At 41.4% G+C, this 26,456-nt stretch overlaps 2 protein-coding genes across 8 annotated transcripts; both read left to right on the top strand.

Moving 5' to 3' along the window:
• The first annotated feature begins 12,222 nt into the window (after positions 1-12,222).
• Positions 12,223-16,354, top strand: sp6 (Sp6 transcription factor). Its single transcript, XM_081701527.1, has one exon. It carries the CDS (start codon positions 12,724-12,726, stop codon positions 13,612-13,614), a length of 891 nt encoding a protein of 296 aa, XP_081557653.1. The 5' UTR covers positions 12,223-12,723; the 3' UTR covers positions 13,615-16,354.
• A 1,225-nt stretch (positions 16,355-17,579) lies between these two features.
• LOC145652088 (uncharacterized) lies at positions 17,580-26,333 on the top strand. 7 transcript variants are annotated; one of them, XR_014118299.1, is made up of 8 exons: positions 17,580-17,727; positions 17,841-17,966; positions 18,152-18,225; positions 18,390-19,093; positions 19,552-19,596; positions 24,926-25,063; positions 25,750-25,814; positions 25,963-26,333. XR_014118299.1 is itself a non-coding variant. In XM_081701528.1 (4 exons), exons 1-2 carry the CDS (start codon positions 22,902-22,904, stop codon positions 23,449-23,451), a joined length of 462 nt encoding a protein of 153 aa, XP_081557654.1. In that variant the 5' UTR covers positions 21,503-22,901; the 3' UTR covers positions 23,452-25,063; positions 25,750-25,814; positions 25,963-26,333. The 7 variants fall into 7 exon arrangements, 1 of the variants encoding a protein (XP_081557654.1); XR_014118300.1 differs by having other exon boundaries at positions 24,922-25,063; XR_014118298.1 differs by lacking the exon at positions 18,390-19,093 and having other exon boundaries at positions 17,592-17,727.
• The last annotated feature ends 123 nt before the right edge of the window (positions 26,334-26,456 follow it).

The raw sequence follows: 26,456 nt of genomic DNA, 5'->3' as shown, positions 1-26,456 counted from the left end.
CACAACAGTGACACTACGTCTAATGAGACAAAACGCATCACACGATATACAGTACTATGAACACTACTATATAGCTGGTAAAAGCTCACACCGGGTTAAACACCTGCAAGGACTGAGTATTACACAAGGACTTAAATATACACGTTAAATGACAACTAACGAGACAAGTGTACCATGGAACCCACTACATTACATTTACATTTTAGGCATTTAGCTGATGCTTTTATCCAAAGTGACTCAAAATAATGACTGAGTACAACTTGAGCAATTAAGGGTTAAGGGCCTTGCTCAGGAGCCCAACAGAGCCAACTTGGCAGCAGTGGGGCTTGAACCAGCAACCTTCCAATTACAAGTCAAGTAACGTCTGGAAAATGTGTGTTTTATTCATTACAGTGTCTATTCTCATGGGAAATTCCATTTAGTTGGCAAGTAAACAACAAGTCTTTCCTCTACCAGCAACAAGCCTGGACAGGCTTTCTGTGGGAGCCCAGGGCTCTACACATGGCCCCAGTGTGGGGCTACAGCAGAGCAGTTCAGTCTTGTACCCTGGGCCTATTGTGGGACTACAGCAGGGCGGTTCAGTCTTGTACCCTGGGCCCAGTCTGGAGCTACAGCAGAGCAGTTCGGTCTTGTACCCTGGGCCCAGTCTGGGGCTACAGAAGAGTGGTTCAGTCTTGTACCCTGGGCCCAGTCTGGGGCTACAGCAGAGCGGTTCAAACTTTCTTTCATAACTTTCTTATTCTATTCTATTCTAAGGATCAAACACAGCACCCTTCTCAGCCTGTCTAAACAGCCCTGTTCAGAACAGCCGGTCAGAGTGCCTGTTCCTTTAAATGATAATAAGCCACTGCTCATGCCTCCTGCACTTCCGTGGGATTTGCTGATGCGAGTATGGTTTCACACTACCATGCGACTGTTGGATCGTTAACCCTGGGAGAAACACAGCAATGCAACCATATATATATTTGAACTGGAGTCAGACCCTGAGTTTGCTTTGAGGTCAGATCTCTGAGTCAGACCCTGAGTTTGCTCTGAGGTCAGATCTCTGAGTCAGACCCTGAGTTTGCTCTGAGGTGAGGTCTCTCTTTGCTGAATCTAGCAGTAACACACACCCTAACATATACACCCCCACACTGCAGAGTGTGCCTGCTTCCCAAATTAGAGATATACGTAAAGCACATTTCCCCTTAGCACAAAAATGCTAACATCTCCTCAGGGGAACACAGCTGTAATTTTGACTACATTTTACTCTCATGGTATTCACATATTGTTAAGATTCACCTTACAAACATTCAACTAACAAATGAATATCATTCAACTAACAAATGAATATCATCATTCAAGTTAATGTGGATCCTGCAGTAAGCGTGCTTGCACCAGTAACCTTCTAGAAAGGTAACATTTTACTGCAGTCATAGTGGTAGCTAGTGTTAAACAGCGAAAGAAACACAGCATAATTATTTTTTAAATACTTACATTTAATGTTATATAGAAAGGGGAGCCAAATCTGAGGCTTGTTTTAGCCCATGTTTTCTGACATAAGCAGCCCACAAGAAACAACCCTAACTCTAATCCCTGATCCATGATCACCACATAAAAACACACACATAAAGTAATTAAAGGCAATTAAGTTAAAATTAAATATTAAATCAAATCCAGCAAATCCAGTGATGTGTTTGGGTATATAGTGATGTGTTTAGGTCTCTAGAGATCTGTTTGGGCCTATAGTAATGTATTTGGGTCCATAGTGATGTGTTTGGGTATATAGTAATGTTTTGGTCCATAGTGATATGTTTGGGTCTATAGTGAAGTGTTTGGGTCCATAGTGATGTGTTTGGGTCCATAATTATGTGTTCCTTTAAGGTTTCAGGGACGAATACAGCCTGAGCACCAGGGCTGGTCATCTTTTGCATCAGTGGCACATTCTGGTTTCTTAAGATCAATCACTGTTACACGTCTCAGTCTAGGTAGAGGATTCTGTAACATTACAACATGATGTAATAACAGCCAGCGATTGGTGAGTGGAATAACAAACGAAACAGACGAAGTCAATGCGGTGCATAGCAAGTGTATTACAAAGTGCTGGAATAAACATACATCCATACAGAGGATCAGCGTAACAACGTAAGGAAGGACCAAGATAAAAAAAAAACCAAACAAACAAAATACAGCGTACACTCGCTCCCTATCACCAAAGAACACAGACACAGAACCCATTTGCCTCAAAACAAACTGGCAGCCCCTTCTTACAACACCGTGATCCACTGCTATGCTTAAGAAAGATATTTACAACAGACTAGATATGTACATATATATTCATATGCAAAGCAGCCAACTATCAGAGGGAGAACATTAACTTGAAAGTCTGGGGCAGAATACAAGGCCATACACCGAGTTCTAAGTCAGTCGAATTCAAAACAATTGCACAGTAACAACACAACACAAGTCTTTTTTCCAACACAACCAGCCTGTCTCTCTCTCTCTTTCTCTTCCTCTTCCTCCTTTTATCTGGTGAGCCGGAGGTTGGTGATCCTGGCATGGAGACGCAACATTGGGACTGGGTCCAAGTGCGGAAGGGAAATGACCCACAAGACCTGGCATGAACCTACAACACAGAAGCAAAGAAACCAGGGCACACATACATAACACATGAAAGACAGACAAACCAGGGCACACATACATAGACACACATACATAACACACGAAAGACAGATAAACCAGGGCACACGTACATACACACACATAAATAACACATAAAAGACAGACAAACCAGCGCACACATACATATACACACATATACATAACAACTGCTTATCTGTAGTTCTTAGAAAACATACCCTACAATTCAAAAATCATTAATGAAGTTTTGTATGACATCTGTCACTCTTTCATCTCTAAATGTTGTACTTTATTTTTATGCCATATCATTTTTACCACCAAACCTGTCATAATCTAGATATTAAGATGTTTATGGTGAAATGTGTACTAATTCAAAACCCAAACCTGTGATTTAAGGGCAGGTGAGTGTTCAGGAATATGGGTGCAATTAACTGGATGCAGTATTTTAGAGTTACAAATACCTCAGGGAATTTTGCTACATTTGACCACGGGGGGGCACTGGAGGGCATGAATTGCTTTTCCACTTTTGCTCCAGGCTTTGAGCTCTGTTCTGTAAAGGCCCACATTACAGCCCCATTCGCACCTCAGCATGTGATCTGCTTCTGTATATATACATACAGATAATCAAGAATACTCTGCGTTTTCACCTTGTATTTCTATGTTTTTTGGCCTGTATCATTAATGTCAGTCAATTTCAGACTACTTTACTTACAAGTCTGTTCCATCACAGTCATATTATTTATTATGTTTAGTCTTTTTGGGGGGTTGATTTAGTGTTAGGTTTAAATTAGTTCATTTTGAATGTTATTTTACTTCACTCAGTTGAGATGATATTTCATTGTGTTTATTTTTTGTATACATATGCATTCAGACACATGCACACATACACGCAGACACAGCCAACAGGTTGTATAAAGTGTGTGTGTGTGAGTGTGCACATGTGCATGTTTGGGTATTCGTGTGTGTGTGTGTGTGTGTGTGTGTGTGTGTGTGTGTTTGTGCACTCTAAACCAGTCGGACACTCAGTAATGGAGGCGCCAGAGCTCTTTAAGAATCAAAGGCAAGGGGCGGGGCCAGGGAGGAAGTGTCTACCTGAAAATACAGGTGTGCACTACAATCAAAGCCCTGCTCACTAAAATGACTGACTCCCAACGCTAAACACAGGGCACCTCAACGAGGGAGTGTGTGTGTGTGTGTGTGTGTGTGTGTGTGTGTGTGTGTGTGTGTGTGTGTGTGTGTGTGTGTGTGTGTGTGTGTGTGTGTGTGTGTGTGTGTGTGTGTGTGTGTGTGTGTGTGTGTGTGTGTGTGTGTGTGTGTGTCCGCCAGTAGGATTTGTGGATTTCCAGTGGCAAACATGGCAGAGGAAATGTGGCGTTGAGCAGCTGTCTGTTTGGGAATTTAAGGAAAGGAAGTTACAGTGAGCTTTAGCCAGTGCTAACCCTGCTAACCCTAACCCTTCCTCTCAGTAAAGTTAGTGTGAATTAGTGTTAATGCTGGTATTTTGGTGTTATGTGGGGTTATATGTGGAATATTAGGTAACTGTAGATGTGTAGATTTAACACTTTATAAACATCACATTACAGGATCAATGAGTTGCATGCTCATAGAGACATTTTGTTTACTGTCAATGACCTATCTATCTATCTATCTATGAATAAAAATCTTTTGCTTTTGATTACTGAGTTTTGCTTAAGCAGTATTTGCATACAGAAAAAAAATTAACTCCTTCAGAAAAGTAGTAATACCAGAGAGATGATGTGTGAGTAAGACTGTGAAGACATCTGGATGTGTATAGTCTGTCAGTTTGTGAGCAAATTCTGTCCTCACTCTGTAAAACATGGTGTGGGGGCAGGGAGTAGGCTATTACTATGGCTGTGCTTCAAAAGTTGTTTTTTTTTTTTTTTTACTTTATGTTTGTGTTTTAATGTTAACATGAAAATATTTGTGATATAATTTAGTGTGGTTAGAGAATACGCTTTCCCAGATGTTTTAAAATATTAAAGTTAGTGGGGGGGGGGGGGGGGGGGGATATGGTTGAGAGAGACAGAGAGAGAGCAAGGGAGAAAAAGATATGAAATTGTTTCCTAACTGTCTAAGGTGGCTTGAGGTTTTCAACTGACATGTTGAGACAAGTGAGAAGGTTTGTTTGTGTGTGTGTGTGTGTGTGTGTGTGTGTGTGTGAGAGAGAGAGAGAGAGAGAGAGAGAGAGAGAGAGAGAGAGAGAGAGAGAGGGAGATCACAAAACCAACAGGCCTGTGTGTTCTGATGGTTGAGCAGAGACTGATTACAGATCAGTTTTGTTACTCTTTCTCTCAAACTGTTTTTAAACTGTTTTTAAAAATGTATCATTCAGAATCTTCTCAAGTAAACAGACACTTCATGGTCATTTACAAACGTTTAATGTGTTTTCAGTGTTTTAAGTACCATTTGCATGTTCTGAGTACTATTTGAGTGTTTTGAGTACCATTAAACTTCTCTAACTCCCTCTTTTAGCCTTCCTCCTCCTACTTTAAGGTGAAACTGATTCATGATTCTTCTGTGGCAGAGAAACAAAACCTCGTCTGTCATACCTTTCAAACACAGTATCCACTAGGCTGTAGCTATAGTCTGTAGACTGTAGGTGTAGACTGTAGGTGTAGTCTGCAGGCTGCAGCTGTAGTCTGTAGGCTATAGCTGTAGTCTGTAGATGTAGCTATGTCAGATGTAGGCTTTAGCTGTAGGCTGTAGTCTATAGCTGTAGGCTGTAATCTGTAGCTGTAGTCTGTAGTTTGTAGGCTGTAGCTGTAGTTTGTAGGCGGCAGCTATAGTCTGTAGGCCATATCTTCAGGCATAGGCTGTAAACTGTAGCTATAGTCTGTAAACCTGTAGTCTCTAGCTATAGTCTGTAAGATGTAGCTGTAGTTTGTAGGCTGTAGCTGTAGTTTGTAGCTGTAGGCTATATCTATAGGCAAGGGCTGTAGGCTGTACCTGTAGCCTCTAGCTGTAGGCTGTAGCTGTGGTCTGTAAGATGTGGTCTGTAGCTGTAGGCTGTAGGCTGTAGTTGGTAGTCTGTAGACTGAAGACTGAAGACTGCAGTCTGTAGTCTGTAGTCCTGTAGGCTGTAGTCTGTAGGAGAATAATGAACACAGAGAGCAACCTGCCTACTGGAACAAATATTGTGTGTAATTAATTATTAACAGTGCTGTGATAGAGATGAGAGGAGAACAACTATGTACATCTGGATGGTGGAAGAGGCATGACTTGAGTGTATAAATATTCAGCCTCCCCATTTTGTTTATTCAATAATTATTGTTCTAATTATTGATTTTAAAGTGCATTCACTGTTGCTCTGGGGAGACTATCTGCTCGGAGATACCAGCAGTGGGTCTCTTTCAGCATTAAGACTCACACCACATCTTCAAAGACTCAGGGCTGCGCACTCCAGGAAAGGTGTGGCTCGTGAGTCAAGTTGTCCTGTCATAAACTCCAGCAGCTGTGCACGCATACCTGCCCCATGCGCGACGGCACGCAGGGACGAGAAGAAAGGATATGACCATCATGCTGAAGTGAGACTGCGTTATTTAATGGACAGAACAACTTCCCACATGCACTGAATGGTACTCTTGTTCAACAGGTAATACCTTTTTCATTAGCCCAGTTTTGAAGATTAATTTATTTTAAATGTTCAGCAATTTTCAAAATTTTAAAATACTTTTACAATTATTAAAAAACCTACCATGGTTTGCACTGAAAGACAAAACGCAGAAACAGAAACATACATGTTTGTGTATGTTTGTGTTCATACATATTTGTGTATGATTGTGTTCTATGTTCATTTTTGTTCCCTGTATGTATATGTATGTCTTTGTATGTTACGTCCTGCTATGTGCCAGTAGTAAAAGATAGTGCAACATATCAGACGATCAGACACTTCCTTTCTCTCTGTACATGACAAATTACCATGGACACGTTGTCCAAGAGATCCACTGGGCTAACGTTAGTGGACAGACAAACATACAAGCCAAAGCAGGGTTTTTTTGATCAAATAAGCAGTGTGCTCAAATAAAGGGTTTATAACCACTTATTTTTAAATACAATGACTGAAAGTTAAAGACAGTAAAATTTCAGTATGGTAGGCTACACAAGGTTTCTAAAGTAAGAACATGTCAGATAGAGGTCCTTCATCAGTTGTGCAAGCAAAGTGTTTCTGACGTTCTAGGAGGTGAAAATAGTTTCACAGTTAAACTGGTTACACCTCCTAGAACTAAGAAGCAATTTGCTTGCACGGCTGATGAAGGATCTCGGTTTGAAACATCCAGTTTCTCTGGAAACTGTGTGTACTACACTGAAACACACACACACACACACACACACACACACACACACACACACACACACACACACACACACACACACACTACTGCTTCACCCAGATCTTGCTAGCTAAAACTGCACTTGGTGAATTCTTATGATCTAATGTCTACTGGATGAAACTGGTCTGAACCAAAGGCATGATGATGAGAGTGCTTCCTGGCTGTGTGTGTCCAGTGCTTACTCACTAGCACTCAGGAGCTCTGCAACGCTGCTTTCTTATGAAGACAACTATAAAATAAACCGATATTTTAGAGCTATTCTGCTCATCCTCTCAGTTGTTCAATCTTACTGAGTATGGGCTACTCTCAGTTGAAGAGTGTTACTGAATATAGGTGGGAAGGTGAGGGGAACATCTAACATGTAATATATAACGTAACATATAATATGTAATATATACCATATAACATACAACATGAAATATACAATACACAACACATAACATGTAATATATATATCTGTAACATGTAATCTAACATGTATTACATAACATGTTTGAGGTGCGTGTGTGTTTCACTCAGGTCTTCCTTCTACTATACAGAGACCACACACACACACACACACACACACACACACACACACACACACACACACACACACAAAGTGGCTTTAGTGGTTGTAGTCACTTTGATCATGTGTCATTCAACTCAGAATAAGACAGGCTTGAAGGTTTGACTGTGACTGATTTGGTGTTAAGGTGGGAGGGTTAGGTTCAGGGCGTTAGGGGTGTTATGGTAGGAGTGTGGAGTTTGAGTGTTAAGGTGGGAGGGTTAGGCTCAGGGCGTTAGGGATGTTATGGTAGGTGTGTGGGGTTTGATTGTTAAGGTGGGAGGGTTCTGGGTTGTAATACAATAGACATTCATTGTTTATCTTTTAATTAAATTTTTTCTCTTTCACGATTTATTCTACTCTTTATTGCCTATTTTGTTACTATTGTAGTGTCCATTGTCAGCCTGCTGTTAGAGGGTGCCCCCCTTTGATATATATTTCAGTGAAAAGAAGAAGATGCATATATGCCAATAGGTCATGAGAAACATAACACTACTTGGCTTGGCTTATGTGGGAGAAAACATTTCAATCAATATTCAGAATTATTAACTGCAAGATTCTAAATGAGCTCATGTTTGTAAGTAATGAATCAATTCATATAGCATATAAAGTACATTATATTTAGCTGACACTTTTATCCAAAGCGACTTACAATTATGACTGAGTACAACTTGAGGGTTAAGGGTCTTGCTCAGGGGCCTATCAGTGGCAACTTGGCAGTTGTGGTGCTCGAATCAGCAACCTTCTAATTACAAGTCAAGGACCTTAACCACTGAGCTACCACTGCCCTAGTAAAAGTAAAAGCTCCAATATAAACACTAAAATCAATTTAATTTGACTTTCATTAAAAAGACATTTTTTACAGTTGTTCAGTTAGAATTAGAATTTATTTTCCCATGTGTTTCTCCCATGGATGTCTGATACAGATTTGGCCGTTACATTTACTGTGTGGGTCAGAGCTGGGGTTGAGTGTGTGAAGGTCAATGCTGGGGTTTAGTGTGTAAGGGTCAGTGTTAGGGTTGAGTGTTAGTGCTGGGGTTTAGTGTGTGAGGTTGAGTGTTTGGCTTGAGTGTGTGTGGGTCAGTGTTAGGGATGAGTGTGTGAAGGTCAGTACTGGGGTTAAGTGTGTGAAGGTCAGTGCTGGGGATAATGTGTGAGGGTCAGTGTTAAGGTTGAGTGTCAGTGCTAGGGTCTACTGTGTGAGGGTCAGTGTCTGAATTGAGTGTGTGTGGGTCAGTGTTGAGTGTATGAGGGTCAGTGTTAGGGCTTTGTGTGTGAGGGCCAATTCTGGGGTCTAGTGTGTGAGAGTCTGTGTCAGGGTTTAGTGTGTCACGGTCAGTGCTGGAGTTTAGTGTGTGAGAGTCAGTGTTAGGGTTGTGTATGTGAGGGTTAGTGTTAGGGTTTAGTGTTTGAGGGTCAATGTTAGGGTTGAGTCAGTGGTGGGGTAGTGTGTGGGTCAGTGCTGGGGTTTAGTGAGTGAAGGTCACTAAATTTGGCTCTTTAGTTAAGCTTTTGTAGACCAGATAGGATCAGCTGGGTGCTTCCCTCTTGCTTACGTTAGGGCTTGGGGTTAAAGAATAATTATAGTGTCTCACTCAGTAACACAAACACACACACAGAGACACACAGACAGACACACACACACACACACACACACACAGTGTGTACAGTACACTTGATCCTGGTAATTCATTAGTACAGTGATATAAAGTATGTGGGCACCTCTACTGGTCAGGCATTACTGACCAATGGCATATATTACTGACTGTGTAACAGACGCTAACCCAGACTATATATACTGTATATCACTGTCTGTATAACAATAGTGCCTGTATAACAGACCAGACTGAACACTACTGATCAGCTGAATATATTAGCCTATGTAACACTTCTGAATGACTGCACATATTATAGACTTTGTATCAGACACAACTGACCAATATAAGCTATATATAAAATCAGTGTCTGATACACAGTAATAATAATAATAACAATAATATAACTGACTGTACATATTTGTGCCTGTATATTAGACACTATTGACCAACAGTATATGTTACTGTTTGTGTATCAGACACTATTGAAACACATTTAAGCCCATGTTTTTAAAGGTTATTGTATGAGGGCTAAGATTGGGGTTAGGGTTAGGTAGCACAACATCAAGTAAAAACATCAAGTAAACACATAAATAACCAACCATATACACTTAAACTGCACAATATCCAGGGAGATGGTAGCTCAGTGGTTAAGGTACCCCAGTAATAATCTGAATATTACCAGTTCAAGCCCCCTTGCCACTGTTGGACCCCTGAGCGAGGTCCTTAATTGCTCAAGTTGTATTCAGTCATAATTGTAATTTGGAAAACTTTGGAAAAGTGTCATCATAAGACATAAATTACCAACCATACACTCCAGACTGCCATTACTTATTGTTACATTATAAATGACTGACAACTGTTTTCCTGTTTCTTAAGAACATTCTATTCCATTAACCCTAAAGTTTACATCCCTAAGGCTAACCCTAACCTTAGTTCACATCCCTAATCCTAAAACTAGACCTAGTTTATATCCCTAATCCTAACCCTAACCCTAGTTCACATCACTAACTTTAGCCCTAACGCTAATTCACATCCCTAATCCTAATCAGTGTTAACATTAGTATAATTTACACTTTCAGCATCAGTGTTTTAACTTTAGTGTAATTTACATTTTCAACATCAGTGTAAATCTGAAGTTGGTGTCAGATGTGGAGAGGAAATACAGATTTATTGTTTCTGGGTTTATTGTATTTTGCAATTTTGATTATTATTCCACTGTGATGGATTGGTGCATGTCCAGAGTTGGTCCTCATCTAACCCTGTGCTCTTGGGATTAGCTCGGCCCCAAGACACTGAATTGGATTAAGAGGTTTAAAAGATGAAGGAATAATTACTCCATGATATGGGAAGTGAAGGAAAAATGTGTGTGAGGTGAGCTTTAGGAAGCCCTAACCCTAACACTCACAGATATAACTCACCCACTAGAGTCACTAAAGTGTGTTAAAAGTGTGCTTGTACACATGTATTCATGTCTCTTGGCTTTTACAAGTGTAAGTGTGAAGCTTTCTGATTTGCATTTCTAGTGATTGTTTACACCTCCAGACTCAAGCACATACACACAAGCATACACACACACACACACACACACACACACACACACACACACACACACACACACACACAGTATTGGCTCAACTGAGTCTATATGTTTGTGGCTCATATTGAGTACACAGAGCTAAATCAGCCCCCCCACATATTCAGCTTCACACTCATGTCTGTAACCGCACTGTGTTGTGTGTGTGTATGTGTGTGTGTGTGTTCCCTATGCGCAGGATCTCCTGTGCTGTTCTGTCTTAAACAGATTAAGTGGCTACATTTCTGTTGCGAGTGATCACTAATTCTCATGCTCTTAAGCGACCACACACACACACACACACACACACACACACACACACACACACATACACTGACAGTCTCACAGGAAACATTAACAATCACAACAAACTTGTGTGTGTGTGTGTGTGTGTGTGTGTGTGTGTGTGTGTGTGTGTGTGTGTGTGTGTGTGTGTGATTTATAAAGCAAACAGGTTTAACTGTCTGCCAGAACATCTTAACACAGGCATACAAATAAATCCTGGAACCTAGCCATCACCTCCCAGATCTCACACAACTCTCAAACTCTCTCTCCATCTCTCCCTCACTATCTCTCCCTCTCTCTGTCTCTTTTGCTCCATTACTCACCCCCTCTCTGTCTCTCTCCCTCACTCTCTGTCTATCTCTCTGTCTCTTTCCCTCAGTCTCTCTGTATGTCTCTCTCTCTCACTCTGTCTCTCTCTCTTTCACTCTGTCTATCTCTGTCTGTCTCTTTCTTCCTCACTCTCTCTGTATGTCTCTCGTTCTCTGATAATTCAAGAGGAGTAGGGCTCCAGCTGTCAGCAAATCCATGCAGCTGCAGCTGTATTCGCAACTAACCCTATAAATACACATACATACACACACACACACACGCATGCACACACACACACACACACACACACACACACACACACACACACACACACACACACACACACATACATGCACGCACAGGTATCTGCATGCACTGAACATATGAAGAACATACATATACATTAACAACTACACAAATTCTGTGAAAATAGCAAATCACTCACCCATGTCACTGTAAAGGTACCCCCTTGAGAAGCTTCTGATTCTGTGTGTGTGTGTGTGTGTGTGTGTGTGTGTGTATGGGTGATATGTCTAAAATACCATGTCTGGACATGCTTTTATGTCTCTCCTCACATTATGTGTTTGGGGGGCGCTATGGGAATGAGCAAATATAGCTTTAGGGTAGGACACTGTTGTCAGTAAATGTCTATGTGTGTATTTGTATTAACGTTTTGTGTGTGTGCCTTTGTGGTACAATCTATTCGTCAGCATGAAACTTCTAAGTAACACCACCCTAGTCTGTCCACTAGGGGGAGACATTAGTTCTGAGTCTCACACCCCCTCATCCTGGAACTCACTACAGGAATGCAATTAAAAATACACTTTGTCCATACAAGAGAAAAACATGTTTTACTGAACACTAGAGTCTATGTGGGTCTGAAAGACATGGGAATGGAAACAGGGAAACCCTATAAACATGCATAAAATTAGGGTTACAGTATGAATGTATAATTTATAAATGATAAAGCACCTCTTGTTGATTAAGTTATTTAGTCTACAATGTAATAAATAATTGACAACAGACCAGTCACATTTAAACTAAATGTAGCGGTACTTTAACAAACCACAGACACGTGAAATGTAATACATTTTTTTTGCAAGCATTACAAATTTAATCTTTCTCTTCCACTTCTGAACAGTGCTATAATAAAATACAAAAATGGTTGTGTTATATTGTACATCATTCTTTAACGAAGTAATTCTGTATTCTGATCAGTAAAGTTCCTAAAAGTTTAAACAAAATTTTGTGTAGTGTGCATCTGCTTGGAGGTGGTTTTTAACCAAGTGTCTCTCTCTTCCTCCACAGAACTCCTGGGGACTCTCTCTCTCTCTCTCTCTCTCTCACACACACACACACACACACACACACACACACACACACACACACACACACACACACACACACACACACACACACAGTAATCCACACACACCCTCCATGGCGCACCCATATGAGCCATGGCTGCGATCTGCACCCCCTGGCGGACCAGAGGAGGTGGGTATGTCTGGATGGTGGGATCTGCATGGCGGAGCTGCTGGGTGGATGGACCTGCAAGGTGCACCGGGGCTTGGGGGTGGGGGGGGAGGCATGGGTCAGGGAGGCTCGATGGGCCTCCAGCCCTCCGTCAGCTCCTACAATCCAGAGAGCCAGATGTGCTGCCTTCCCCCATCACCCCAACCATCTCCACTCTACACCCCCGACAGCTTCAAAATGGAGCCGTTAGCACCTGACATGCTGCAGCCCGGCTCCTCTGCCTCTTTTTCTTTGGAGGAGCCACAAGAGGGCGCCAGTGGCTCCAGCCGGCCCAAACCCAGCCGTCGATCTGGGAGCAGAGCTCCAGGCCAGACCGCCTGCCGATGTCCAAACTGCCTCAGCGCGGAGTCGCTTGGAGCCTCGGCAGGCGATGATGAGAAGCGCAAACACCTGCACAACTGCCACATCCCAGGATGTGGCAAGGCATATGCGAAGACATCACACCTGAAGGCTCACCTGCGCTGGCACAGTGGTGACAGACCCTTTGTCTGCAACTGGCTGTTCTGTGGGAAGCGTTTCACGCGTTCTGATGAGCTGCAGCGCCACCTGCAGACGCACACTGGCACCAAGCGCTTCAACTGTGGCGTGTGCCCGCGTGTCTTCATGCGCTCTGACCACCTGGCCAAGCACATGCGCGTGCACGAGTCGCCATGCCAACCGCCCGAGGTGCAAAGCAGCGGGGAGCGCCTCTCGCCCGTGGTGAGTGGTGACGGCTCTACATCTGCTCCACCCGTGCTACATCTGAAGAGCGAAACAGAGATGAGCAAAGAAGAGGGGGCAGCACACAGCAGCTAACTGCACCTACATATTCCCTGAACATCACCATACTGCTGAACACCACCTTATCACTTACGTTACTGCTGAACAACACGGCAGTGCTAATATTATTACTGAACACCACCTTACTGCAGATATTATTACTGAATACCACTTCAATGATGATATTACAACACCACCTTACTGCTGATTTTACTACTGAACACCACCTTACCACTGACATTACTGCTGAACACCATGGCACAGCTGATATTACTATTGAATCCCATCTTGCTACTGAAGACCACCTTACTGCTGATGTTACTGCTGAACACTATGGCACTGCTGATATTACTACTGTATCTCATCTTACTACTGAACACCACCTTACCGCTGACGTTACTGCTGAACCCCTTACTGCTGATGTTACCGCTGAACACCATGGCACTGCTGATATTACTACTGAACCCCATCTTACTACTGAATGCCACCTTACTGCTGAACACCACCTCAATGCTGATATTACTGCTGAACTCCACCTTATTGCTGATATTACTGCTGAACACCACCTTACCACTGAATACTGCTGCACTGCTGATATTACTGCTGCACTACATCACCTTACTGCTGACTATATATCTGCTGGATAACTACACATAATAATTTACACTACAAAACATAAAATCACACAGACACACTTACCACTAGTGGTGAAACACAAACTTTCACAGACACACCACTGTAGGTGAAACACAAACTCACAAAAACACATGTTCTAGAAGGCAACTTAATGGAAGAATAAAATATTTTTCCACAAAATAATTGGGATAATGGTCAGCAGAACTGAAGTGGAACATGATAATCATAAAGGTGTGAAGCTGATGGGATCATGACACTCACCTAGTTGCCTAGGTTGTTTCCTTAGAGATGGCACATTTCTGGACATAGATCCTACAGGATGTTGATATGGTTCCATCCAGTGTGATTCACCAAGGTAAATGAGGCATGGAGTGGTATTATATTTCTCTCTGCTGGTTTTGGTTTTCATATTTGTTTGTTTCCAAGTGTAATTTATTCACGAAAATTATAGACACACACATATACCCATTTCAGAGAAGCACAGCTTTTTATAAGCATGTGTTCACAAGAAATGTGAGAATTCAGTAAGGGCAAAACAACTAAGAATCCCCTTAGTATGAGGAACTGAGAGGCCCCCTAATATGAATAAATAATCATATTACCCAACTGTGGCCTTCTCAGAAAAACCTATTTAAAAACCTTGTTTCTTACAATAAATCATTAGTTCATAGCTGTAGATTATAATAGGGACATTTTAATAAGTGACATTCTCCAGAGCAATATTACTATGACAGGACAAGGCGATGTGGGTACTACTTTAATACAGAAGAGTGGGTGTGCGACACTGCTTCAAATCTTTAGATTTTCAGATCATTAGTTAAAGTTAATTAGATTACAGATTATTAGTGAAAGATTATTTTGCTATAAAATAAACTAAAAATTATTAGGTTTAAAAATTCACTTGTTTTTATAAAGTTTAGCAACGATGTTAGCAATTGAAATATGTGTGGAGAAAAAGCTAGAATATTATAAATGTGTAGCTATTATTTGAATAGTTTCATCAATATTGCCATGAACAATATATACCTTTTACATTTTCTACTCTGTAGATGAAATTCACAAAAAAAGGATTTTGTTTTTATTTTTTGTACATTGTCCCAATGCTGCAGCAATTCCCAAGTGCTGTGTGATTATCTACTTTAAATATTCACAAAGTAGTACAATTAGTACAATTATTTCATCCATTGTAAGGTGATTTTGGTACATCACTTAGTATACAAAGTCAACATTGGGTGATAGATTTTGGTTCCTTTGTTAAGACTTTGTAAAGACTTTATAAAAATAAAAATGATAAGTAAACTGGCTTATTTTTGTTTATTTTTTAAAAAACATGTAATATTAAGATTAATACGATTTTTTCATAATGCCAATGATTGGAAATGTCCATAGATCAATAGATAAAAAGGAGATATTTAACCCTGCATTTGCTCTTAGTAGAGTACTGTTTATATTTAGAGATTTAGCAGATGTTCTTGTCCAGAGTGACATACAATAGTGCATTGTTTATATCAGTTGTCTCCATGGAAGAATTCTTTCCATAGAGGAATCATGTGTCTTCTGACTTCACCTATCATTTATCCATCTAACAAGACAGAAATATTCAGGCACTCGCAGACTTATACATGCAACAAGACAGAAAGATTCAGGCAAAGGTCAAAACCAGCACATGGCAAAAAAATACAAGGGAGATTCCAAAGAGTAAACAGTGACAGGTGGAGTTCGAAACCAGTTAGACGGAAAACCTACAGAGGTACACATGGGCAAATCTAAAAAGGCAATATCCAGAAAACAGGCAAGGTTGAACACACAGCCATAATAATCCAGGAAACAGACGGGGTCAAACACATGGCAATAATATCGAGAACTGGCAGGGTAAAACTCACAGCAATAATAATCCAGAGAACAGGTAGGGTCGAACATACATAGATGATAATTCAGAGAAACCACTCAGTATGCTTACTATACCTCACAATGACAGACTTAACTGAACAGGCTTAAATACACAGAGATACATGAGAAACAGGCGGTGATGATTAACACTCTGGAGTCACTGAAGGATTCGGGTTCATATTTCTCCATTTCACTAGCCAGGGCATTGTGGGAAGTTGAGTCCAGAGCTCCAGGGCATTGTGCTGGATATCTGAACACCTGACAAGTCAAGGCACTGTGGGAAGTTGAGTCCTGAGTCCCTTTTCCCATCATCTGTTTAAAATTTTAATTTAACAACTTTCTGACTTTTCCACATAAAGTATTAAATCTTTTTTGCAACAGTACAATATTTCTTTTAATGTCTGGATTTACAGAATATTAGCATCTAAAATTTGCATAAAAGATGTCATCCCTCAAAAACAGGTTGCCAGTGTAATTGTGATGGTGTCAGGGAGGGAGTGAGACATGAATGTAATAGAGTGTCTTTATTCTCCATGTTATATAAAGGCAAGTAAACAGCAAGCTGCCTTAAAGCACAAATGAAATAAAAACTCGCTGGCAGCAATGACTCGTAGCATGAAGACACTGAAGAGCAGGATACAACTCAGCACATCTTCTTTGGCAATTTATGGATGAGCAATGCACAGCACTGGGAGTGGACACCTGTGGGGGTTTATACAGGGCGAGAGAAGAAGGGAGACAGAACAAGGCACAAGTCCTCATTATAATCAGTAACTAGGTGATTGAGAGCAGGAGAGGTGTGTGTATGTGTGTATATGGATGTATCCTTCATGCTGATTGCTCTGTTCACCATGACATCATAATCATAACTCATCATTGCTTATGCAACATGTATTTAAACAAACTGAATTAATCTCAAGAAGCACATGTAAAAAGAGTCACATGTGTCTTTGGTTTAAATTCACCTCCTGAGACTCATCACCTCCTGACCTTGATGCCTCATAGACAGTGACCATGGCACAGAAGAATTACATAGACTTTCAAAAAATTATAGAAGTACAAGTGTAATATAAAACAGAATAAGAAAAAAATCACTAGATAAAAGAAATACATATGAATTCCTTCAAGTCCCTAATGGAGAATCACAAAGCAAGCTTAGTCAACCTTACAACCTTAGTCAACATGTACATATAAGAGTGCCGCTAGTCAAACCAGTCCTTTAACAAAAAACTAGACACAAATTTAGATGGTCAAACCTTCACTCACCAGACCATGGTAGGACAGATTACATAAATTACAGATAATGTTGCTATGAGTACACACTCGAAACAAACAGAACATTGTTAGTGTAAGTAGCAGACATACAATAATAATGAGGACAATATCAGAGATAACAAACACTCGTTTGACAACACTGTGTCCCCATAGGTCCTCTCAACCATCCTGGAACCTGATCCAGTGAGTCAACCTTGTAACTAACAGAAGTCCTGAATAATGTCTTTAATGTCCTTAAGGTAATCACTATGGTTGGCAACATAAGAGCTGATATTAAACAAAAGCATTAAAATGCACTGCTTGTATTTTAATGCTTGTAATAGGTACTCAGGGCCTATTATTGAACAGGTAACACCTTGGCTGTATACTATATATACTATATATACTCAGCTGGACAGTATATAGTCTAAATCCAGTGAACAGGTAACACATCAGTCAGGTTTTAAATTTGATGTGGGCAGCTACTGGAAGCCAATGAAAGGAGTGCAGCAGAGGAGTGACATCAACTTCGGAAGATTGAAGACCAGTAGTATTGCTGCATTCCAAACAAGTTGTAGAGGTCTGAGTATGTCCAGAAAGGATTACAGGTGAGAAGCTTCAGTACACTGCAAGTAAAAAATTGTAGCGATAGTAACAAATTGTAGTGAAGTACACAAGGTTTCCTGAGAAACAGAATGTTTTGGACAGTCCTTCATCAGCTGTGCAAGAAAAGTGCTTCTGAAATTCAAGGAGGTGAAGAGTTGAGTTAAACTGATGGTGACCATATATTTAGTGTTTCTCCAGAATATCCTTCAGTTTCCTAACTTCCTTGCTGCCATAGCAACAACTGGCCCTACAAAGAGATATGTAAGTAAAGCAATATCCATTTGTTGAACACCTTTGCACCGTCAGAATGAAGTATTTGCTGTTACCAGTGGCGTTTTAATGCTATTGGACATGACTGATAGATACTGTTACAATCTTGGGTTTTGTTTTGTTTTTTTTAGTTGTTCTTTGTGCTGTGGTGTTAGAATTTGTTTTTCAGGTTACCCACACAAGGGGCGCACAAAGAAGCAGTGAGCTGTTGAGATGACATCGTCACAACAATGGACGACCTGATTGGTTAAAGGGATAATTAAATCTGTGTTGTGAATGTGTTAGGCCAGGGGTGTCTTGCTCAGTAGACCCCTCGTGTGCCATGGTAGATGCTGCTCTGTAAGGATCTGCTTTGGTACAAATATTGTCTGTGGTAGACTCTTTTTGAGCTTGGGGTGTTGAAGTTGACTGTGCTCTTTTTCTGTCCCTGGTTTTTTAAATAGGGTCTTATGAGTTATTATTTGCTAGGTTCTTAGATAGAGGCTTTGATGGGTACTCAATCTTTAGAGGTTTTATGCCTCGAGTAGCTTCTCCATTAGCAGCAGTGAGTTATTACAGCCAGTGTCAAAAAGGAAAACTGAGAGTCATTTACAGTTATCTGATTGTCTGAATTATTGAGTATTGTTTTGTTTCTTATTGTTTGGAGTTGTAGGGGTGGGTGCCGTGTTATTTTTGCTTTGTTGTAGTATTTCTGTTTTTGTGATAAGGAGTTGGGGGAAGAGTGATTGTATTTTAATTTATTTTGTTTTAGGGAAGAATGAATAAATCCACTCTAGTAGATTTGTTTTGTTTGTTAATGACTGAGAAATAATGACTGAAGACAAAACAGGATATTCTGGATAAAGACTATTCATATATGGTCAGCATGAGTATAAATCGACTTTACAGCACACAGTAATAATAATAATAATAATAAGTCGTTATTTAATTAGCACAAATTACAATGATTTTGAAAAGGATGAATCCTCTGAGCATCCATCTATATGATACCAATCCCTTGAGTTTCCTTCACATTGTGCATGTGGAAATGCTCTTACTTTCACTATTAAACATATCCCTGAGTTCAGTACTACTGTTCAGTAGTGTTCAGTAGTACTGAACTTGCTAGCTATATTGACTAATGAGCTATAAATTATGCTCTCATTAAATGCTGTACGTTCCATGAACCTTAGCTAGGTTGCTATGCAACATGGAGGCTATGTTAAAAAACAAGAGTTTGGAATAACATCCCATGTATGATAGCTGTGTTTTTTTTTCTTTTAGCTATATGTTCTGTACATAAAAGTAAAGTATTGTTTTCACTACTATGTGTTTCAGTCCCTTGAAGTTGGCTTATATATCAAGATGACCTCTTCTGAAGAGGTGAGTTATTGATAGGCTTGATGGGTTTATGTGGCATGTGTGTTTGTGTGTGTGTGTGTGTGTGTGTGTGTGTGTGTGTGTGTGTGTGTGTGTTTATATGGTACAATGAAGTGAAATTATAATTTCATGTGTTTTTAACATTTTTTATTGACAAATACATCCAGTTTAAGCAAAGACTTAATATTTACAGTGTTGACTCTTCTTTTGTAAGACTTATGCAATTCACCTTGGCATGCTGGATATCAGCTTCTGGGTGAAATCTTGACTGATGGCAACCCATTCTTGATGGCCTAATCAGTGCCTGGAGTTGATCACTTTTGTTTGTCCACCCTCTTTTTGAGGATTGACAAGAAGTTCTCAATGGGATTGAGATCTAGGGAGTTTCCTGGCCATGGACCCAAAAAAAAACTTGCCTTGTGACATGGTGCTCCGTTATGCTAGAAATAACATTGTTCATCACCAACATGTTTTGATTCCATTCCTTATTCATGGCAGTGTTCTTAGGCAAGAGTTTGAGCAAACCCACTCCCTTGGATGAAAAGCAACCCCACACATGAATGGTCTCACTGTTGGCATGACACAGGACTCATGGTAGCGCTCACCTTTTCTTCTATGGATCATTTGCAGTGGCTGGAATGCAGTAATTTTTGTGATCAAGTTCATTTTCATGGCAAGGAATGACTTTGCAATTAATTGCAATTCATCTGATTACTCTTCACAATCAAGAGTTCATGCAAATTGCCACCATAAAACCTGAAGCAGCAAACTTTGTGAAACCAAAATTTGTGCTTGACTCAAAACCTTTGGCCGTGACTGTACTATAGTAAGAGATGAAGAGATATTCCAAACTAGTAAAGTACTCAAGGTTTCATAGAAAAAGGCTATTCATCAGCTGTACAAGCAAAGTGCTATATACATTATGACATATAAACTTTATATGCAATCTCAGGGCATTTTCTATGGGTTTTGATTTTTAATTTAAATTAAATTTAAGGGTACTAGTGTGATACTCATATGTTTCATATCAGAATATTTCGAACAATCTCAGCTCTCTTCCTAATGAGGTCCCATTTGACCTAGACCACTGCATAAAGAAATAATATGGCTGAAAGCTGAAAGATTGAGGTCCAATTTTAGAAATATATTATATCTCTCGACTAAGATGGCACCTACACCATGACGCGTATCTTATACAGCAGAGATGCTCTTATTTCTCTTAATCTACATAGCACTCACCTCAAGCTGTGTCTAACCCTGGACCCAAGATGGCCAATGGAGATCCTGAGGGAGAACAAAGGACGCGACGCGAGGAAAACGCCTCGAGGGAAGTGAGCCGGCATCAGGAACAGGCTGAGGGCTTGGGCACACCGAGCTCCCTTACCTAGCATCCTGCTAGCCAATGTCCAGTCTCTGGACAACAAGCTCAATGACCTCCGGGCCAGGATAAAGTTCTAGAGGGACATTCGGGACTGCAACCTCCTCTGCTTCACCGAGTTGTGGCTGAAACCAGTGGTACCGAACCACGCCATCCAGCCAGCCGAGTTCTTCTCGGTTCACTGCATGGACAGTACGGCAGATTCGGGAAAGTCGAGAGGGGGTGGAGTGTGTGTGATGGTAAACAACAGCTTGTGCAACAATGCCAATGTTGTTACTCTCACCTGCTCCTGCTCACCCAACCTGGAGCTGATCAACCTCAAGTTTCGTCCTTTCTACTTTTCTTGGGAGTTCACCTCGGTCATTGTCAACATCGTGTACATTCCACCTCAGGCCAACACGGACACTGCACTGTGTGAACTTCATGAGGCTCTCAGTTTCAGGCACAACACCGGGACACTGCACTTATCGAGGTGGGGGGATTTCAACAGTGCTAACCTCAAGCGTGCAGTACCCAACCTTTACCAGCACGTAACCTTCCCCACCAGGGGAAATAGGACACTAGACCACTGCTACACCCCATACAAGGACAGCTAAAAGGCACTAACTCATCCACCATTTGGTAAGTTGGACCACGCCGCCATCTTCCTCCTACCAAAATATAAACAAATGCTGTAATGGGAAGCTCCGGTTCAGAGGGAGGTCGCGCGCTGGACAGACCAATCGGTGGCCACTCTGCAGGACGCTCTGGATGATGCAGACTGGGACATGTTCCGGTGCAGCACTCATGTTTACGAAGTTTACGAAGGCAGTAGTGGAGTTTATTTGGAAACTGGTGGATGACACGATTCCAAGAGCCACTATCAAGAAGTTTCCCAACCAGAAGCCCTGGGTGGACAAAACCATCCGCGAGGCTCTGAACTCTCATACTGCTGCCTACAATGCGGAGATCATCAGTGGGAACATGGAAGAGTACAAGTCTGCGGCATATGGAGTGCGCAGGGCAGTGAGGGAGGCAAAGCGGCGCTACAGGAGGAAACTAGAGATACAGTTCCAGTAGAGTGGCTCTAGAGCCGTGTGGCAGGGACTACGGACGATCACGGACTACAGAAGCCCACCCTCCGGACTGATGAGTGCGGATGAGTCTCTGGCGAACAAGCTAAACACATTCTTTGCTCGCTTCGAGGCTACATCTAGCAGTGCTAGTGCTAACAGCGCTAATGCTAACAGCGCTAGCGCTAACAACGCTAATGTTGCTATCAGCGCAACCAACCATAGAACAGCACCCCCTCATCATCACGGAGAGTGTTTAAATGGGTGAATACCAGGAAGGCCGCGGGACCAGACGGTATCTGTCGGGAGAGTCCTCAAAGCCTGCGCAGACCAGCTAGCCCTGATATTCACCGACATCTTCAATCTCTCCCTGACGCTTCGCACTGTCCCATTCAGCTTCAAGTGATCCACCATTATCCCCGTCCCAAAGAAACCTCGGCCTTCCTGCTTCAACGACTACCGCCCTGTTGCCCTCACGTCAGTCGTGATGAAGTGCTTTGAAAGTCAGAGACTTCATCACCTCTTCACTGCCAGAAGACCTTCTATATATTATCTGATAGGGGACCACAGTTCACATCCTGCATCTGGTCTTCCTTTTTGAACAACTAGGGGTAACTGTTAGCCTCACATCAGGCTATCACCCACAGTCTATTGGACAATGCGAAAGAACTAACCAAGAACTGGATAAATTCTTATGGTGCTTTCGCATGAATAATCCCTCAGATTAGTCCAAATTCCTACTTTGGGCAGAAATGGCACAGAATTCCCTCACTAGTTCTTCTACTGGCCTAATAACCTAGAATGCACTCGAAGGGTATCAGCCACGCATGGCTCCGTAGACTTCTCAAACTGCTGACATCCCGGCGGTTGACGATTGGATGCAACGTAGTGAGAGGGTTTGGGAGGAGACACACCAGTGCATCAAACACGTCCTAAAAAGGTATAAGGAGACAGCAGAGCAACACAGAGGGGACACCCCGACCTATGAATCTGGCGACCGAGTGTGGCTTTCGATGATGGACTTCCATAAGCCAGGGTCCTGCCGCAAATTAGGTCCCAAGTATATCGACCCCTATGAGGTATCCAAGCGCATCAATGAGGTCACTTATCAACTCAACCTGCCATCACACATCCGCACCTCAATCATTTCATGTGTCTCTCCTTAAGCCTGTTATTTCAGGTCCACTGGATGAAGTTTCTCTGGTTGATACCCTGCCGGAACCGATTGATTATGATGGCACCCCAGTATACACTGTGCACCGCATTCTGGACTCCCAGAGAATGGGAGGTGTGGCACAGTACTTGGTGGACTGGGAGGAATTTGGCCCTGAGGAACAAAGCTGGGATCTTTGCTGTGATGTACTGGACCCCAGCCTCCCCGCCTTCCTGCAGGGGATTCTGGTGCGGGACCAGTGGTCACCGTGTTGAAGAGAGGTCGTCGCAGTCATCCTCGTGCCTCGGCTGTCCCGGACTCTTTGGTGGGGGGTACTGTCATACCGCCCAACTCCCAACCAGACTACACTACCCAGCAGCCTGTACAGCACCCAGCCAACAACTCAGCCAATCAGAGACATTCATTCAGATCATCATCACCAGAATATTGAACTTACCTGTGTGTTCAGAGAGTTTAGGTATATATATTAGGTGTGCTTCTAACACACAATCACTGCGAAGTATTGCCTCTAGGATTAGTTTTCCTGTGTACTATACCTGTGCTTGGTCTTTATCGTTTCTGAAAGTCATGAAGCCCCATTGAAGCTTTAGCATTGGAGCCTTGAAATCCGACATCAGAGAAGAGTGACATCTGATGGCCAGAAAAAAGTGATTGCAGCGTGCCGATTAACACTGCGAAGCGTGTTAATGCTGTCTGGTCTTAAAAGTTCAACTCGTCTGTTCTGATCCGCTGAAAATCATGTTTAATTGTTGAAAAATTATTGAAATGTTGCAATAAATGCTTCAAAATGTCATTATTGATTGTAGAATGTATAAGGCCTATGGAAAAAAAATATCAGTCATATATTAGCAACAAAGTAACCACTCATCTGTGAATCATGAAACCATGCTTTGGAACGCTTATTTGATGTAGGAGTTTTATTTTTAAATGACTCTCTGCCACAGAAAAGGCGCTTAGGATTGCACTGTCCGTTAAATAATCATTGCGATATGGGATAATGCCAAAACTTTGATCCAGTCCCGCCCATTTCCGGTGGTTCATTGTCGGTTTCAAACTGTGAAATGTCATAGTCACCTGAGGGTAAGTGACTCTACAAGTTCTGGTACACTGTCGAATCAGCAAGTGTTGGAAAAGTGACACGAGCTTCGAAGTTTTGTTATTGAACGTCCCATCCGTAGTTTCTGATTTTTGCCTGACCCCTTTTTGAAGATATCTTCTGATTTTTTGGATTACTCTTCTGGCTTTTGACACGGACTCGGACCTCTCTAGAATTTGGATTACTCCTTTCGTTTCTCTGTCTATTATTGTTTACCTTTGATCATCTAGTGGAACCTTAATAAAGTTCCTCTTCACAATCCGCATCTGAAGCGTCTGATTCTACCTGGGTGGTTACAGTGAAAGTGATGCAGTGGAACATTAGTACATATTGTACACTATACACAATGCAGTGTGCAGGACTGCATGTATCTTAAATCTGAAATAGAATTCATGTAAGGTAAGGAAATAACCCTATTTATCTATTTGTTTGCTCTTTTTCTGTCTGTTGAAGTTACACTTTAAAAACTAATAAACATCCGATTAAAATAGAATTAAGGTGGATATAAGGGGTTTGATGAAAAAGGTGCTTAATGTAAGACGTTACAATATAGTGAATATCCAATGTTCTGTCCCATGGGATTTTATGGTCTTTTTTTCTCATTTTATATGGTTGTTTGCTCTGAGAGGAAGGCTGCTCTTCTCAGGCTTCAGCTCTGAGTTCAAGCCCCTCACACCTATGAGAGCTGGACCTGAGCTACAACCAAAAAAGAGACTCAGGAGTAAAGCAGCTCTCTGCTAGACTGGAGGATCCATACTGCTGACACTCAGGTATGTAATGTTAGAGCAAACTGGAGAAACTCAAGTGTACAGACTACATTAACCCAATAAAATCATATAATTATAAAATATACAGCAAGTAAATAAAATGCAGTTCAGTCAAGATTCTCTTAGTGTGTGTCTGTGTGTGTGGTCCAGAATAAAAAACTAAAACAAAATCACACTTGTACAGTGTACCTTCTGTTGGAATGTGTCTCAAATGCTTGAAAGATATCACTGGACTTTGACACATTGAATCCTTGTTGCTGTGTCAGAAAAAAACAGAAAATGGATTTTCCACCAGGACAAGAGGGATATTACTCTTGGTTTTGAAAAGTCCTGGAGTCTCTATTGCACCAAAACTGGTTATTATGCCTGACACACGCAGAGTAGCTATCCATAGTAGATCTCAAGGAGTGGGGCAGAATCCAGAGTCAAAGACTGAATAATTTCAGTTCTAGTTAATCTCCTGAGACTTGATATTTTAACTTTGATCTGTAAAGCATTTGAAACTGTGGAAGAGTGTGTGCTGAATATGTTTGCATTTTGCAGGAACATGTTAATACATGTACATTTTATTTTTCCTTTAAATGTTTCTTTATTGTGCACCATGAAACAGTATTTTCACGTTTCAATTATCCTTTCATTATTATATTTTGCTTGATCAATTTCAATATGGCTTTCCCCACCAACTGAAGTTCTGCCACTCATGGTCTTCCGTTCCTGGCCTCTAGAGGGTGCTGAAGTCTCAACTTTGTAACAGGTAAATAATAATAATAATTATTATTATTGTTATTATTATTATTATTATTATTATTATTATTATTATTATTATTATTATACCCCTATTTATGTGAATTCCCCAAAAAGTACTGTTTATAAGAACTCATTTTCTGTTTCATCATTGTTAGATACTGGAGCCTTTTTGTCTTCAGGCACCCAATGCAAGGTCTCTGCTTATCAGCCATGACATGGCGGCTTGACCGCGAGCTGGTCGCCTGAGGTCATCCGCTCCCTCTACTTGTCTCTTAAACCTCTCTCTCTCGCTTGCTGTCTCTCTCGCTGTCTCTCTCTAAGCACAGAAGTGGCTCATGGTGGGCACGGGAACAGCTTGTGGCTTGTTCATGCAGAGAACATCTAATCTTTACTAAAGTTGCTTCTTTCCTTTCTATATAGACCCTTAGAACATGCCTCACTTTTCCCTGTCATCCTGTAGATTTAGATAGTAGATATAGGACACATATATACTCTGTGCTTTCCTCAATAAAGTGGGACTCTCTTAATTCACTACCTTGGTGTCAGTGTTTCTTGACTTCCCCGGATTGGGGAGGACGGAGGGCAAAGAGTAACTTGGAGGAGATTGAACCTGAAGAACTGGTTACTTTGAACCAGTTTCGAACAATCA

The sequence above is a fragment of the Electrophorus electricus genome, chromosome 18, assembly GCF_041902795.1.
Source record: "Electrophorus electricus isolate QZ-2024a chromosome 18, ASM4190279v1, whole genome shotgun sequence".
NCBI lineage: Eukaryota > Metazoa > Chordata > Actinopteri > Gymnotiformes > Gymnotidae > Electrophorus > Electrophorus electricus.
This window is presented reverse-complemented; position numbering and strand designations above follow the sequence as displayed.